The sequence below is a fragment of the Megalops cyprinoides genome, chromosome 2 (genome assembly GCF_013368585.1).
Source record: "Megalops cyprinoides isolate fMegCyp1 chromosome 2, fMegCyp1.pri, whole genome shotgun sequence".
In the NCBI taxonomy this organism is placed as follows: domain Eukaryota; kingdom Metazoa; phylum Chordata; class Actinopteri; order Elopiformes; family Megalopidae; genus Megalops; species Megalops cyprinoides.
This window is the reverse complement of record NC_050584.1, coordinates 38,530,309-38,542,589: the sequence shown is the minus strand read 5'-3', so window position 1 is coordinate 38,542,589 and position 12,281 is coordinate 38,530,309. Positions and strand designations below refer to the sequence as shown.

The following is a 12,281-nucleotide window of genomic DNA, read 5'->3' as shown; positions in this document are numbered from 1 at the left end:
TACCAACTGCAGTCTACTGTCTTGGTTGAATCACTGTTCAAGAAACATGATTAGTATCATTATTGTATAGTTAAATGTTTATGAAACAGTTAATTACAAAATAGCATTGATTTCAATGAAGGATGTTTTAAATGAAATGTAGGAGTCCATTGTCTTTACCGAAGATACCTCACCGACAGAAACGTGGACTTTATGTTTCTCTGCTAATTTCTTTTGGCACAGTTGGCATATACTTAAAACAATGACCTGCAAGTAGTCTTATAATATCATGAAATTGATGTACTTCATATTTATTAAAGAGTTTTATTGCTTCTGGACTTTAAGGGGGGTTTGTCCCATGTATAAGACCTTCGTGAATGAGGTGTTGCCCTTTCTTTGTTCAGTGCTTTGACAGCCTTGGCTGAAGGGCAGCACACAAGTGTAAGTTTTAGCTATGGTGATGTATATTCATAACATAACATTCTTCAAATACCATATTGGTCAAAGGGACAAAAAGTGAGTCATTGACATGTGAGCTATGTATTTCTATGCTGTCTTGTGAGAACTCAATTATTGTCCTTCATTTTTCTGAACAAACTGACCATTACAAGGCTGATGAAGCATTAGGCAAGCAAAATCATTGACAAGGAGACTGGAGAGAATGAGCCTTTCCCATAAATCCTTCATCCCTGAGGGAAATGGACGTGTGATCATGTTGTATTTTGATATGAAGGTCACCTTCACAAGTATTGAATTCATATTGAAAGCAGCATTGATTTGGATGATCTTTATAAACAGGTGACAGAAATGTCGCATTGATTTTAGATTTCCTTCAAGCTCAGCCAGGAGCCAGTGAGTGACTGCATGCTGTGGACAGTTGAGCCACAGAGAAAGCACAGCTGAAAGTTATACCAGGGCAATTTGTAATTATTCATTAATTTCAGATGTATCTGGCTTCCCTAATACTCACAGCTCTCAAGGTGATCTAAAATACGCTTTTGATCCAACCAAACAAGTTATGTCTGCTGAGCTCAGCTAACACTTTATTCACATGAAATGCATTTCAATGTTTTGTCAATGGAATTGTATTTTGTGCTCAGGAAAAATCCTAAAAATACATGCCACAAATATGGAATGATTAAAAATGTAGTTGACCCAGCTGCAGACATTTATGCACATAATCATGATTGTCCGTTCAGTGAGATGTTATTGGGTAACTGACTAATCGGTGACAAGCCAGAGAAGTGCAAATAAAATAGTGAATTCAGACATTGGAACACCAATATATACTTTAACAGATATCTTAGGGTACTTTAAAAATAATTTTCCAGTATGACAAAATCCTGGCTTGAGGTGATTCATTCCTCCTTTCCAATACAAGTTACACAAAATATTGGCCTGAGCTGGTTATGCTTAGTGTCAGCTATCATGGCGGCAGTTTCATTGTCTTACTGTTTCTGCAGTCAAAACTTCAAACGGTTGCTACTTTTAAAGGCTCTGAACACTGTGTTCTCCAACCTGGCAGCGCCTTCACTTTGAGTGTGAAGAGTGAAGTGGAAGTGAAACTGGAACCAGTTTGCAAACCAAAATAAAAAAGTTTCAACAGAGCAGTGATTGGGTCTTCACTAACCAAGCCGGGCCAAACATAACAGAAGAACGCTGTATTCTAGTTTAAAAACGCATCCTCTGTTTGTTGCCGCCCCAACGGTTGATGAGGACTTAAATGTATAACGCATCGCTCTGACTTCTAACAATTTATTCTATAGTGTTCTGCAACGCTCAAGAGCCTTGTCTACGGAATGTGTCGGATTAAATGCCTTGTAGTTCATGTAGGATGTTAGGAAATTCAGCTCACGTTTTGTAAACGACCCAAGTTTCACATTGCGTGATTGGTCGGTATGCAATTCTCGCTCTTAAGTTTACCCAACTTTTAATCACGCGCTGTAGGAGGCGACGAAAGGATGTGATGCACACACACACACACAAAATATGCATGTGATCTATTTTGCTTTTAAGTGGGCGACTGGGCAGATAACTTGGGGCAACGAAAACTATGCTCCCGTCTAATGATTGTGGGCTGTGTGCTTGTAAGATTAGCTCGTTGCGTTCCTCCTCTGCTCACATTTTCACTTTTGTTTCAGGATTTAATTTTCCATTTAAACCCAGTCATCTGACTTGGCAATGAGAAACACAGTCGGTGCAACCTAATCCTAACATAGCCTGATTACAACGCTAGATATAATTTTGAAATATAAAAATGCTGGTAGCTAATAGGAACCAGCGAGCGATTACAACTACATCACTGTTTGTGAAGTAGCTCTCACTCAAACAGGAGAATTCCGCGAACATGGTTTGGATTGTATTAAATTTAATATAATCAGAGCGATTCGGCAACGTTGACGATATAAGAAGGGAGCTGCTGTTTTTTTTTTTTTTTTTTTTTAAATCCCAGTCCTATACAGTTTGTGTACAATTAGCCTACGCTTAGTTTTACAAAGGGAATTAATTAGATATGTCAGGCGAACGACGTTCTTTGCCCGTTTTAAGGCGGCTGAGCTATGCAGTCGGACACTTTCTGAACGATCTTTGCGCCTCTATGTGGTTTACATACTTGTTGGTGTACTACCACGCCGTGCTTGGATTTCAGAACACCTACGCAGGTATATTGCTGCTTGTTGGGCAGATAGCGGACGGTATCTGCACACCCCTTATTGGATACGAGTCGGACCAGACTTCAGGCTGTGGCACATACGGCAAAAGAAAGACATGGCATGTAGTGGGTGAGTGTCATTTATCAATAAGCAGATGTGGAACATAGTTGAAGCTAATAGTCAGTGGACGGAACTTTTTGTATTTAATTAAATTCATTATCACAGAATATTTGGGCAAATGCTGTCATTCATGAAAACAATTAAAATACTTTAGATACTATTACTTCTGACTGTGTAGCAGTAGATCTTAACACGACTGTGACTGACACCTTATAATCAATGCATTTCTGCAAACAGTTCATTTCTGATGATATTTATTCTCCAGTTTTGACAAGTGTCATTTAGTTAAAAGAACTTTGACACAAAGCTAATTGGTTATTATGTTATGAAATCACTGTAAAAGTAAAGGGTTGTCTAGCTGTAACAAAAGATGAAATCAAAGTGATATGTGTTCCATATATGTCAGTTTGCTGAATCATGCATACTGTGGTTAACTGTGGACCAACAAACAGGGCTATTTTGATCTAGGCCTTTCATGTCAAGAAAATTAAGAGTTTACTGTTGTCATTTCATGGCTCATTGCCTAGATTTCACTATTTGTCTGGGTGGGTTTATTTGAGAACAAACAGATTAGAGGAACTAAAAGTGTATGTTTTGCATGAATTTTTGAAGTGTCTGCACTTTATGTTTGTAATTGTCCTTTGAACTGATGTGGCAAAAGAGCCGAGTCTCTTTCTTCTGATTGAAGGGAAGAATTCCCCACCTGCCTTCCACTCGGCGCTGTGCTCTCAGTGAAGACGCTCCGATGGTGCCCAGACTGAGCTAGCTCTGCAGCGCTGCCTTTACTTATTCTCCATGCCTGCCAGATGCATGCCATCTCTCATCTTATACTTCCTCTTTGCCTCTGTGTCACCGCTTGTCATAAATATGCAAATCTGTCAACAGAAGGCCCTTGTGGTATCTTACGCATACCGATTTGAGTTATGAGACTGGTCGAGTATGTTTGTCTGAAATGGGCCTGTGAGGCTGATTCTTTGGTTGCCGTGCCCTCGTGGCCTAAGAAGGTAACCCCCTGACAGCCCTCTGACGTCCTGTGGATGGTGAATGTGTTGTGACGATCTCCTCCATTCTCTGTGCTCTCAGGAACGGTCAGTGTGCTGATCTCCTTCTTCTTCATCTTCAGCCCGTGTCTGGGCTGCAATGAGTATACTCCACAGTGGGTGAGCCTCACCTATTACTCCCCCTTCATCATAATCTTCCAGTTTGGCTGGGCGGCTACCCAGATCTCCCACCTGTCACTCATTCCCGAGCTGGTCTCCTCTGAGCATGCCAAAGTGGAACTCACTGCTTACAGGTACAGTACTCACAACTGCTGATCTTAGCTGAGGGGAAACCTTACTTTCAGTGGTAGATGCAAGTTGCAAACCCTTATGATTTAGTTCAGAAAGTAATAGAACTTTTAGAGAAAGCAAGCAAGAGCTGGAAAGATGCAATGGGAATTTTAGGGAAAAGTCCCAGGCATGTTTAAAATCCTTCTGTGTTTTGACCAGAGGGAGTATTGTGGTGTTATTTGTACATGCATTGGGGAAGGCCCTAAATTCCACTGAAATGATTTCCTCATTCTACCAAAGAGGAACTCACTTCTAAGCTAGCTGAAAGTTGAGTGGTATGTTTCTAAATGTAATGCAATATGCTGCAAGCAGAATTAAAGATACATAGAACATACAACCCACCTGTAACCAATCCATAGTCTAGGAATGATTCTTAATGCTGCAGTTTATTATCCGTACATTGGTATTTAATTGAATTATATCAAGTTGAAAAAGGAAGGCTCACATTTCTTTTATCTTTGTTTAGATCCTTGTAGGGCAATTGGCATAGATATCTGTCTGATTGAATTTCACTCCATTCAGAGCAACGGAAAGTACAGGTGACTGCAATGAGACGCAGCTTGTAACTGGAGCACACATTCTTAAGAGACAACACATAAGAAACAGGCCAAGATTTTGCACATAATCACAGAAAATGAAAAGAAGATGCTGAGTATTTTGTGAGCTGACTGCTGTAAACTCCCATAGAGACTGATATCTCCATTAACAGCCTAAATACAGAGATTAGATTAAAAATGAATCATTGCAGTGTGTTGTGCGAGAGTGCTCCCTGTTGAGAGTTGAGTGCCTGTTTTCAAGAGGCTCCTTGTGTGTTCACTAACCTCCACAGGTATGCCTTCACCGTCATGGCCAACATCACTGTGTATGCTGTGGCCTGGTTGCTGTTTCACCTAGAACACACAGGGGACTCCTCCATCACTGAAACCCTGAGTCTGGCAGACATCCCCGTATTCAGGGTGAGAGCTGCTCTGAATGTAAAGCTGTGAGACAGAAGAAATTCTCTGCCAATGTACCTTGACTTTGTCATTAAATGATAGTCCATAAATAATCATTTTTGATTATCACTGTTTCAAAAACACTCACTGTTTTTGAAAGAAAAATTGTCAAGAGTCAATCAAAGTAGTCTAAACTTATAAATGATAAAACACACAACATGCTGAAGAGAATAATATACAGGGGGGCCTGGTGTAAAAACTACCTCTTTCACCACAGAAGTGAAAGTTACCATGACCATGCATTGACCAAATGTAACTATGTCTAATTCTGCTCACTCTGACCTCTCATCAGAACCTGGCCCTTATCGTGCTGGGCATCGGTGCGGTGTTCTCGCTGATTTTCCACTTGGGCACACGTGAGAGCGGTCAGCCCCTGGGGGAGTCGTGCTCATGCGAGGAAGAGGAATACCCACCCCTCATCCAGTCTCACCAGAAAGCCATGCCCCGATCACAGCTGCAGTGGAAACACTGGCTGGGAGAGCCTGCATTTTACCAGGTGAGACTCACCTGACGCCTTTATACATATCCACACCAGGTGAGACTCACCTGACACCTTTATACATATCCACACCACATGAGACTCACCTGACACCTTTATACATATCCACACCAGGTGAGACTCACCTGACAACTTCATAAATATCCACACCATTTGAGACTCACCTCATACCTCTCTGCATAATACACTCACCTGTAGACCTTGCAATACATCACATTTTGCTTAGCATATAACACCGTTGGGTTACAAGTCTCGTTCGTTACCACTACACCACACCGCTGTTGTGTGACTCCACATTATGGTGATGCATGTCACCTGTAGCATTCATGGAAGCCTGTGTTAAAAGCTGTTTTTGTTCCAGGTGGCTTTTCTGTATATGTGCACCAGGCTGATAGTCAACCTATCCCAGACCTACATATCCATGTACCTCACTAACTCCCTGCTGCTGCCTAAGGTAGAGTGATGTTTTCAGCACACGATAGTGACAAAAGCATTCTATGGCTATCATGTCCTTTGACCGAGTGGTCATGTGTAACACATCTCTCTTGAACAGAACTTCATCGCCACCATCCCCTTGGTGATGTATGTCAGTGGCTTCCTCTCCTCCTTGATCATGAAGCCAGTCAGTAAGCTGATTGGAATAAGTGTAAGTGTTTCTTTTGTTTTGTCTTGCTGTAATGAGGTGAATGGCATTTGAATATTATTTGTCAATGTTTTTAAATTCTCAAAGTGCCTCTGCAGTATATGGATGTTTTCCTTCACCTAATGTCAACATGTATCAAAGCAGGGCCAGTTTAGTATAGTCTCAGTGGATGGCAACAACATTTGTTGAATTAAGTGTTCAAATTGTATGTACTGAAGTCATTAAAATACTTTATATTTCTATAATATAGCAGTAACAAATGTGCAAGGAAGTACTGTGAATGTTAATTTGCTGTCTGAAAAATATGTGTACTTACGTGAAACAATATTGATTAATGTTTTAAATGAGAATTTCTCCCCTTTTTAGATGACCTATTTTGTAGGCCTCCTGCTGATCCTGGGGTTTTCCTACTGGGTGATGCTGGATGCGATGATGGGGAAGCAGATATATGGGGCTGGAGTGCTCCTGGGTGCAGGGTCAGCCACCATTCTAGTGATGTCATTATCCATGACTGCTGAGCTCATAGGGGATCAAACGGTATGAACTTCCCACCAGTGTGGGGATTGCTTTTCTCTGACTCTGGGAAAAGCACAGTGAAGGACACAGTGCCCACTAGCCCACCTCAATGCACAGACCAATCCAATTAAATGGGAAATAGGTTCCAGACCTTTTAGCTTCTTCATTGAGATAGTATTGAGTGGCAAAATGTTCTCATATTCTTCTACGTTGAGTTCATAATCATCAAGCCAAATGATCGGAACCTTTTCCTCTCTGTTTGACAGCAAAGTGGGGCCTTTGTGTATGGAGCGATGAGCTTCACGGACAAGGTGGCCAATGGTGTGGGGGTGATGATCATCCAGAGTGTGCGTCCCTGCCAGTGAGTCCCATGTCTCCTCTTCTTGGTCCTCTGCCCCATGTTCCCCTGCAAACTTATAGTCACATGCAGCCTGAAGAAAGCAAATGCCATAGGGTGTATACACACTGATATGATGAGTTAATGTCATGTTTAAATTCGATCAATGTACATTTAAAATGGTGAAGTTTGGAGCTGTGCCCTGTTTTATTTTAGTGTGAATGTACTATGGAGAATGCCTAGAAATTAACCCTCAGGACAGCACTCGGTATTTGACATCAGTTGGTGAGTGGTTGAAAACTGTTAAATCTGGTATTTACATAGAGGTGAAAGCTGTCTTTAAGCATGTGCAGTCCAAATTCAGAGAGAGCAGATTTTGTGACCAAAAGCAGAAGTAATGAGCATGGTTATATATAGGACTTCTTGTTTGGTGTTTTGCAATTCTAGTTCCGCATCTTGCTGCTGAATGTAATGTCTTTTTCTGTTGTAAGAAAACACACAATAGATTTATTGGCAACACACATTCAGTTCTGTTTACAACTGGAAAATATAAACGGATCTGATAATTCCATACTGTGGTAAGAAAAAAGGATTATGTCGCCCTTCTTAGGGGAATTGCTGACCTCTAGATCTGGCCAGGATTTTTTTGTGTAGCACTCCTTACCCATCAGCAGTAACCTGTGCAGAAGGGTGTCACAGGACTCCGCTGTCATGAGATCAGTAACCACAAAGGAACACATTCACAGTCTACTGACATGGGATGTGTGAATGTGCTGTGTGAATGTGAGTGTTGTCTGTGGGATTCGGTCACCATCTGACTGACGCACTGCAGACACTCAGACACATTTAGCAGCACATGTGGGTGTGTGGGTGTGAAGGTTAATGAATCACTGTGGACTGCGGTGGGTGAAGTGTGGGTGAAATGTGATGTCCCTGCTGTGGGTTGTCTTTATGCCTGCTCACTCTCACACTCCCTGGTTATGGCTGTGGCTGTGCACAGTAAGAGTTGGTATTAAGAGGAGCAGAACTGCAGTTAAAGCCAGGCATGATTATTTCTGTATTACAGGAATAAACAACCAATGTCCCAGAGAGCTCTAAAACCAAAGGCTGTATCCATTTAATCCAAAATCTTAAGTATTAACAGTAATCTGAATGATTATCAGGTTATGTGGTTGAGGTATTTAGAAAGACCTACTGCAGGATTTCTACAGGGTTGCTGCAGTTTGGAGACAGAGTTCCCTGCTTTGTCTGTGTCATGTTTGCTGAAGCAGCAGCAGAATATTGTAATATGCTTTAATGTAATTTATGATTTACTTGTGTTGGTATTTCTCCAGTCTGTTTAGCTCTGAACGTATGTTCTCTGTTGTTTTCAGTACAGTGCAGTGTTGCCCAGCCTGTGTGTGGTACTACCGTGACGTCATGGTGATTGTCACCGGTGGTGTGGCGTTTGCTGCGGCTCTCTCCTTGTGCACCATACTCATCTGGCCTATCAGGGTCCGTCGCTGTGAGTATTCCAAACACTTCCCCTTCATAGGCAGCCTGAAAACATATTGTAAGATATGAAAGAACATAATACTGTACGTATGTATATTATACAGACTTGCGCACTCAGTCAGTCCCTCCCTCTCTCCAGCGCCAAAGGCTGGTGAATTACAGGATCTGTGTTTCAAGAGTGTGCGAGTTGTGGTGAAAGAGGGGTGGTGATTGGATGGCTGTGTTCTCTGACTTGGCTGCTTCTCTGTGTTCCAGATTCTGAGAAAATTCAGACAAGCTGTGGGAAATCTGCTGTGCAGACAGGTGAATGATGAAATCCAGCTTACAACTTTATGCCATTTAATGTGTTACAGAAATCCTCATCCAAACACCACTTTAGTGTGGATGGTATTTTTTTTAACAGATGTCGATCATGCCACTGTCATGATCATGGCACAAACTGTCAATTTTGCTCTCTTAATCAACAATTGATGATTGAATAGTTGTATAAGCAGAGTATTTTGCTTACAACATACTCAGATTCAAAACATATCAGTTTTGAAATACTATGTTAAGTTAATTTTACAATTAAAGACTTTCAGTTTTGAGCACATTCAGACAGTGCAGGGGTATGTCCCTTGACACATAGCTTGTTACTCTGCATCCCCACCTGCTGGTGGAATCCAGAGCTACAACACAAAGTGCACTTACGAAACAAATGCAGCGAACTGCTGACTGCTTTTGCCATCTGTCTGTTTCCAACCTTCCGTTGACATACACTCTGAATTCATCTGTCTGCCCAGACGGCTCCTGGATCTCTGGTCTGATGGGAACGGACAGAAATGACACAGAGGATAACATGGACCAGACAGGTATCAACTGATGGACTGATGGGCTGATTGTTTATGGAAAAAAAAACAATGCAGCTCTACCAGCACTTCTTCGCCCAGCCTCTGTGGAACAGTCTGACATCCTGACACAGTGTCCACCACTGCAGCATCTATCCCTTACAATCTGTGTGTCTGTCTTGTGCTCTTGAGTCACACACACCCCGGCCTTCACTCAGATTCCTCTGTATCTCTGTATCTATCATTTCCTTCCTCACCTTAGCTGTTGTTTGGAAAGAGAGTTTCACAGAAGCACACCTGTGAGAAGTAAATTGAGAAGGTGTGAGAGGATGATTGGGGAACACCATTTCCTCAAGCAATGATGAACAGTAAAGGGAAAGGAGAGATGGGATGATGGACTACACACTTCGAATGGTTGCAATCTACTGATGGGACAGTATATTGGGACCACACCTGTGTAGGATATTAAAGAAGTTTACTTTGATGAGTAATGCTGTGTGGTTGTAAAGGGGTAGTCCTGATAATGAAAGGGTGTGTAGTTTGAGTGAAGTGTACTGCAGCCTCTGAGGAACAGGCTGACACATGGCTTTACAAGATTGACCCTAAATGAAACTCGCCACTCCCTTCAGACATGTGTCTTTTTCCTGTTAATAGCTGTAACAGACATGTTGGCAGAGAGCTCTGATTATATGAATATTTAAGTGCTTTTGATGTTGAAGCATTCTCACATAATCGCATTCATTAAAGGGAAGAAATAGACATGTACTGTATACATGGTGTGTGAGAGTTTATTTCCATAAATCAGTTTTCCAACACTTTCCCAATGCTCCTAAGACTGCATAAGTAAAAAGAAATGTGGTACGCATCAAGAAATGTTTACCAGTCTATGTTGCCTCACAATTAATTAAGGGTGGTTTTGTCATTCAGTATAATCAAAATCAGCCAAGAGTAGCACTGAGTACTTTGCAAATTTTTGTGCCAGGAAACCTGTTTAAATCTGCTACACTGCTCAGCACCCATGCAGACTTTAGATTCTCAACACTTCAGGTTTTACCAACTATTTTCATTTATCTTTATGCTAAACACCTTATTTAGGGTCTGGCTGGATGTATAAGTGGGGTTGGACTGATCAGCTAAGAGAGAAAGACTGTTGTAATGTCACTGTAAATTATTTTTTTAATAAAGACACATAATCCAGGTCCAAATTTCCTCAATTGATTATAAGATAAAAAGCATGCAATCAAGACAATTTTGTTGTATCCATTGTTTTAGAAGCAAAAATACATTTGTTGAAAGTCCAAGATTGTAGATTTCTCAGTCCAAGAAAAGAAAGCAGGATTCATAGGTGGGCTCTTTCCAAGAGTGAGGTAGAGGTAGTGACCTTGTCCCTTGTTGATTCAGCTCCACAGTTGGATATATGTGGTTTGTGCAATCAGATTTATCCAGGACAAAATGGCATGAAATATAATCAAAGGAAACAAACAGAGAAAATAAATCTGACGTCCTTTAATTATTGTTGCCTGAAATTGCCTCCCTGCAGCCTACAGCTGTCCAGTTGATCCCCCATTGGAGTGTTTAGAGATGTGGTCGGGGGCAATTTGAACAACAGGCGTCATCACTGCTTGTTAGTGGAACCACTAATTGGAGTCTGGGTAGGGACTGCCGTTTGGCTGAAGGAGGTGGGCATGGTGAACGGTCTGGGTCTGCACAGTTTGTGAGGACAGAAGAGGGGTGGAGGATCCATTGTTCCCTCTGGGGTTGTGGTCTGTATTCATAAAGAGATTTTAGAACAGTATTACGGGTTTTAGTACTTTAGCACAAAGCTCACAGAGGCTGTGAATTTGGAAGTGACACCATTCATGTCCTTTAGTAATTCATAATCTAAATCCTTTAAAGCTCATGCAAGCTTTGTGCATAGTTAAAATAGCTGTATTAAGACTGGTTCATATAAGACTGGTGCATATAATCAAATGTCATAAAGACCCAGGTAAAATCAGATCAGGGAACACTACTGGGTCAGTCTCATTAATCATGCTGTTTTGCATCTGAGTGTCAATATGATGACGAAAATGTAACAAATTCAGATAGTACCTTGTAAGTGTACATACTGTACTACCACCACCATCGATGATCCATATGATAGAATACTGGGAATGAGACTTAATTCATAAATCGGTTTAAGAAACAGATAAGCATCATGTTATTATATTAAGAGCATTTTTAACGCCATCAAAACACAACAGGGCTATACAGACATCCCAAACTGGAGACATCGTGTGTGAGCCTTATGAATTACTCACTTCATGTTCTGTTAAATAACTGGCTCTGTCAAATCAGATGGAGGAGCATTTAAATTATGGAGGCCTTTTTGAAAGTGTATGTAATCACTTTATAGTATTTGTGCTACAGTGAGGTTCAGCTGTCAACTCTTTCACTTGGTGCTGACCAGGCATCCTTTCGCTCATCCTATAAAAGCTAAACCAGAGCGGTGCTAATGTCTTAAGGAGAGGATTAGATTGTTATGGGGAGTCAGTAAAACAGAAGGAAGGGGAGAGAAGGAGGCTCAGTATGAGACTGTTTGGTGCTCCCAATATCATGAATTTCTGCTCACCACACCCTGTCAATGCTATGTCACTCAATGGCTATTGTAGGAACCTCAATGTCACCATAGGCACCACATTTACATCTGGCTAAACCACCGGATAGTTCATGGTAGCTAGATTGTTCCTGAGAAATGAGACTCATCATCCAGGTCTGAGTGCTGAGTGCTGACACAATGGAGGCATTTGCTCAACATTCAGGTTAAGGTAGCATGGAGACAAATTTGTTGCAGGATGCACTGAGCACATGAGTCTCAGTGAGGCCAAAAAGGAGGTGGAGTGTAGGTGA

At 41.4% G+C, this 12,281-nt stretch overlaps 1 protein-coding gene across 1 annotated transcript; it reads left to right on the top strand.

Annotated features, from left to right (window-relative positions):
- Positions 1 to 2,490: 2,490 nt before the first annotated feature.
- On the top strand, positions 2,491 to 9,594 carry mfsd12b (major facilitator superfamily domain containing 12b). Its single transcript, XM_036522220.1, has 11 exons — positions 2,491 to 2,759; positions 3,834 to 4,044; positions 4,911 to 5,037; positions 5,369 to 5,572; positions 5,937 to 6,029; positions 6,129 to 6,221; positions 6,585 to 6,755; positions 7,001 to 7,095; positions 8,445 to 8,575; positions 8,821 to 8,868; positions 9,348 to 9,594. The coding sequence occupies exons 1-11, from the start codon at positions 2,492 to 2,494 to the stop codon at positions 9,425 to 9,427; spliced, it is 1,521 nt and encodes a 506-aa protein (XP_036378113.1). The 5' UTR covers position 2,491; the 3' UTR covers positions 9,428 to 9,594.
- The last annotated feature ends 2,687 nt before the right edge of the window (positions 9,595 to 12,281 follow it).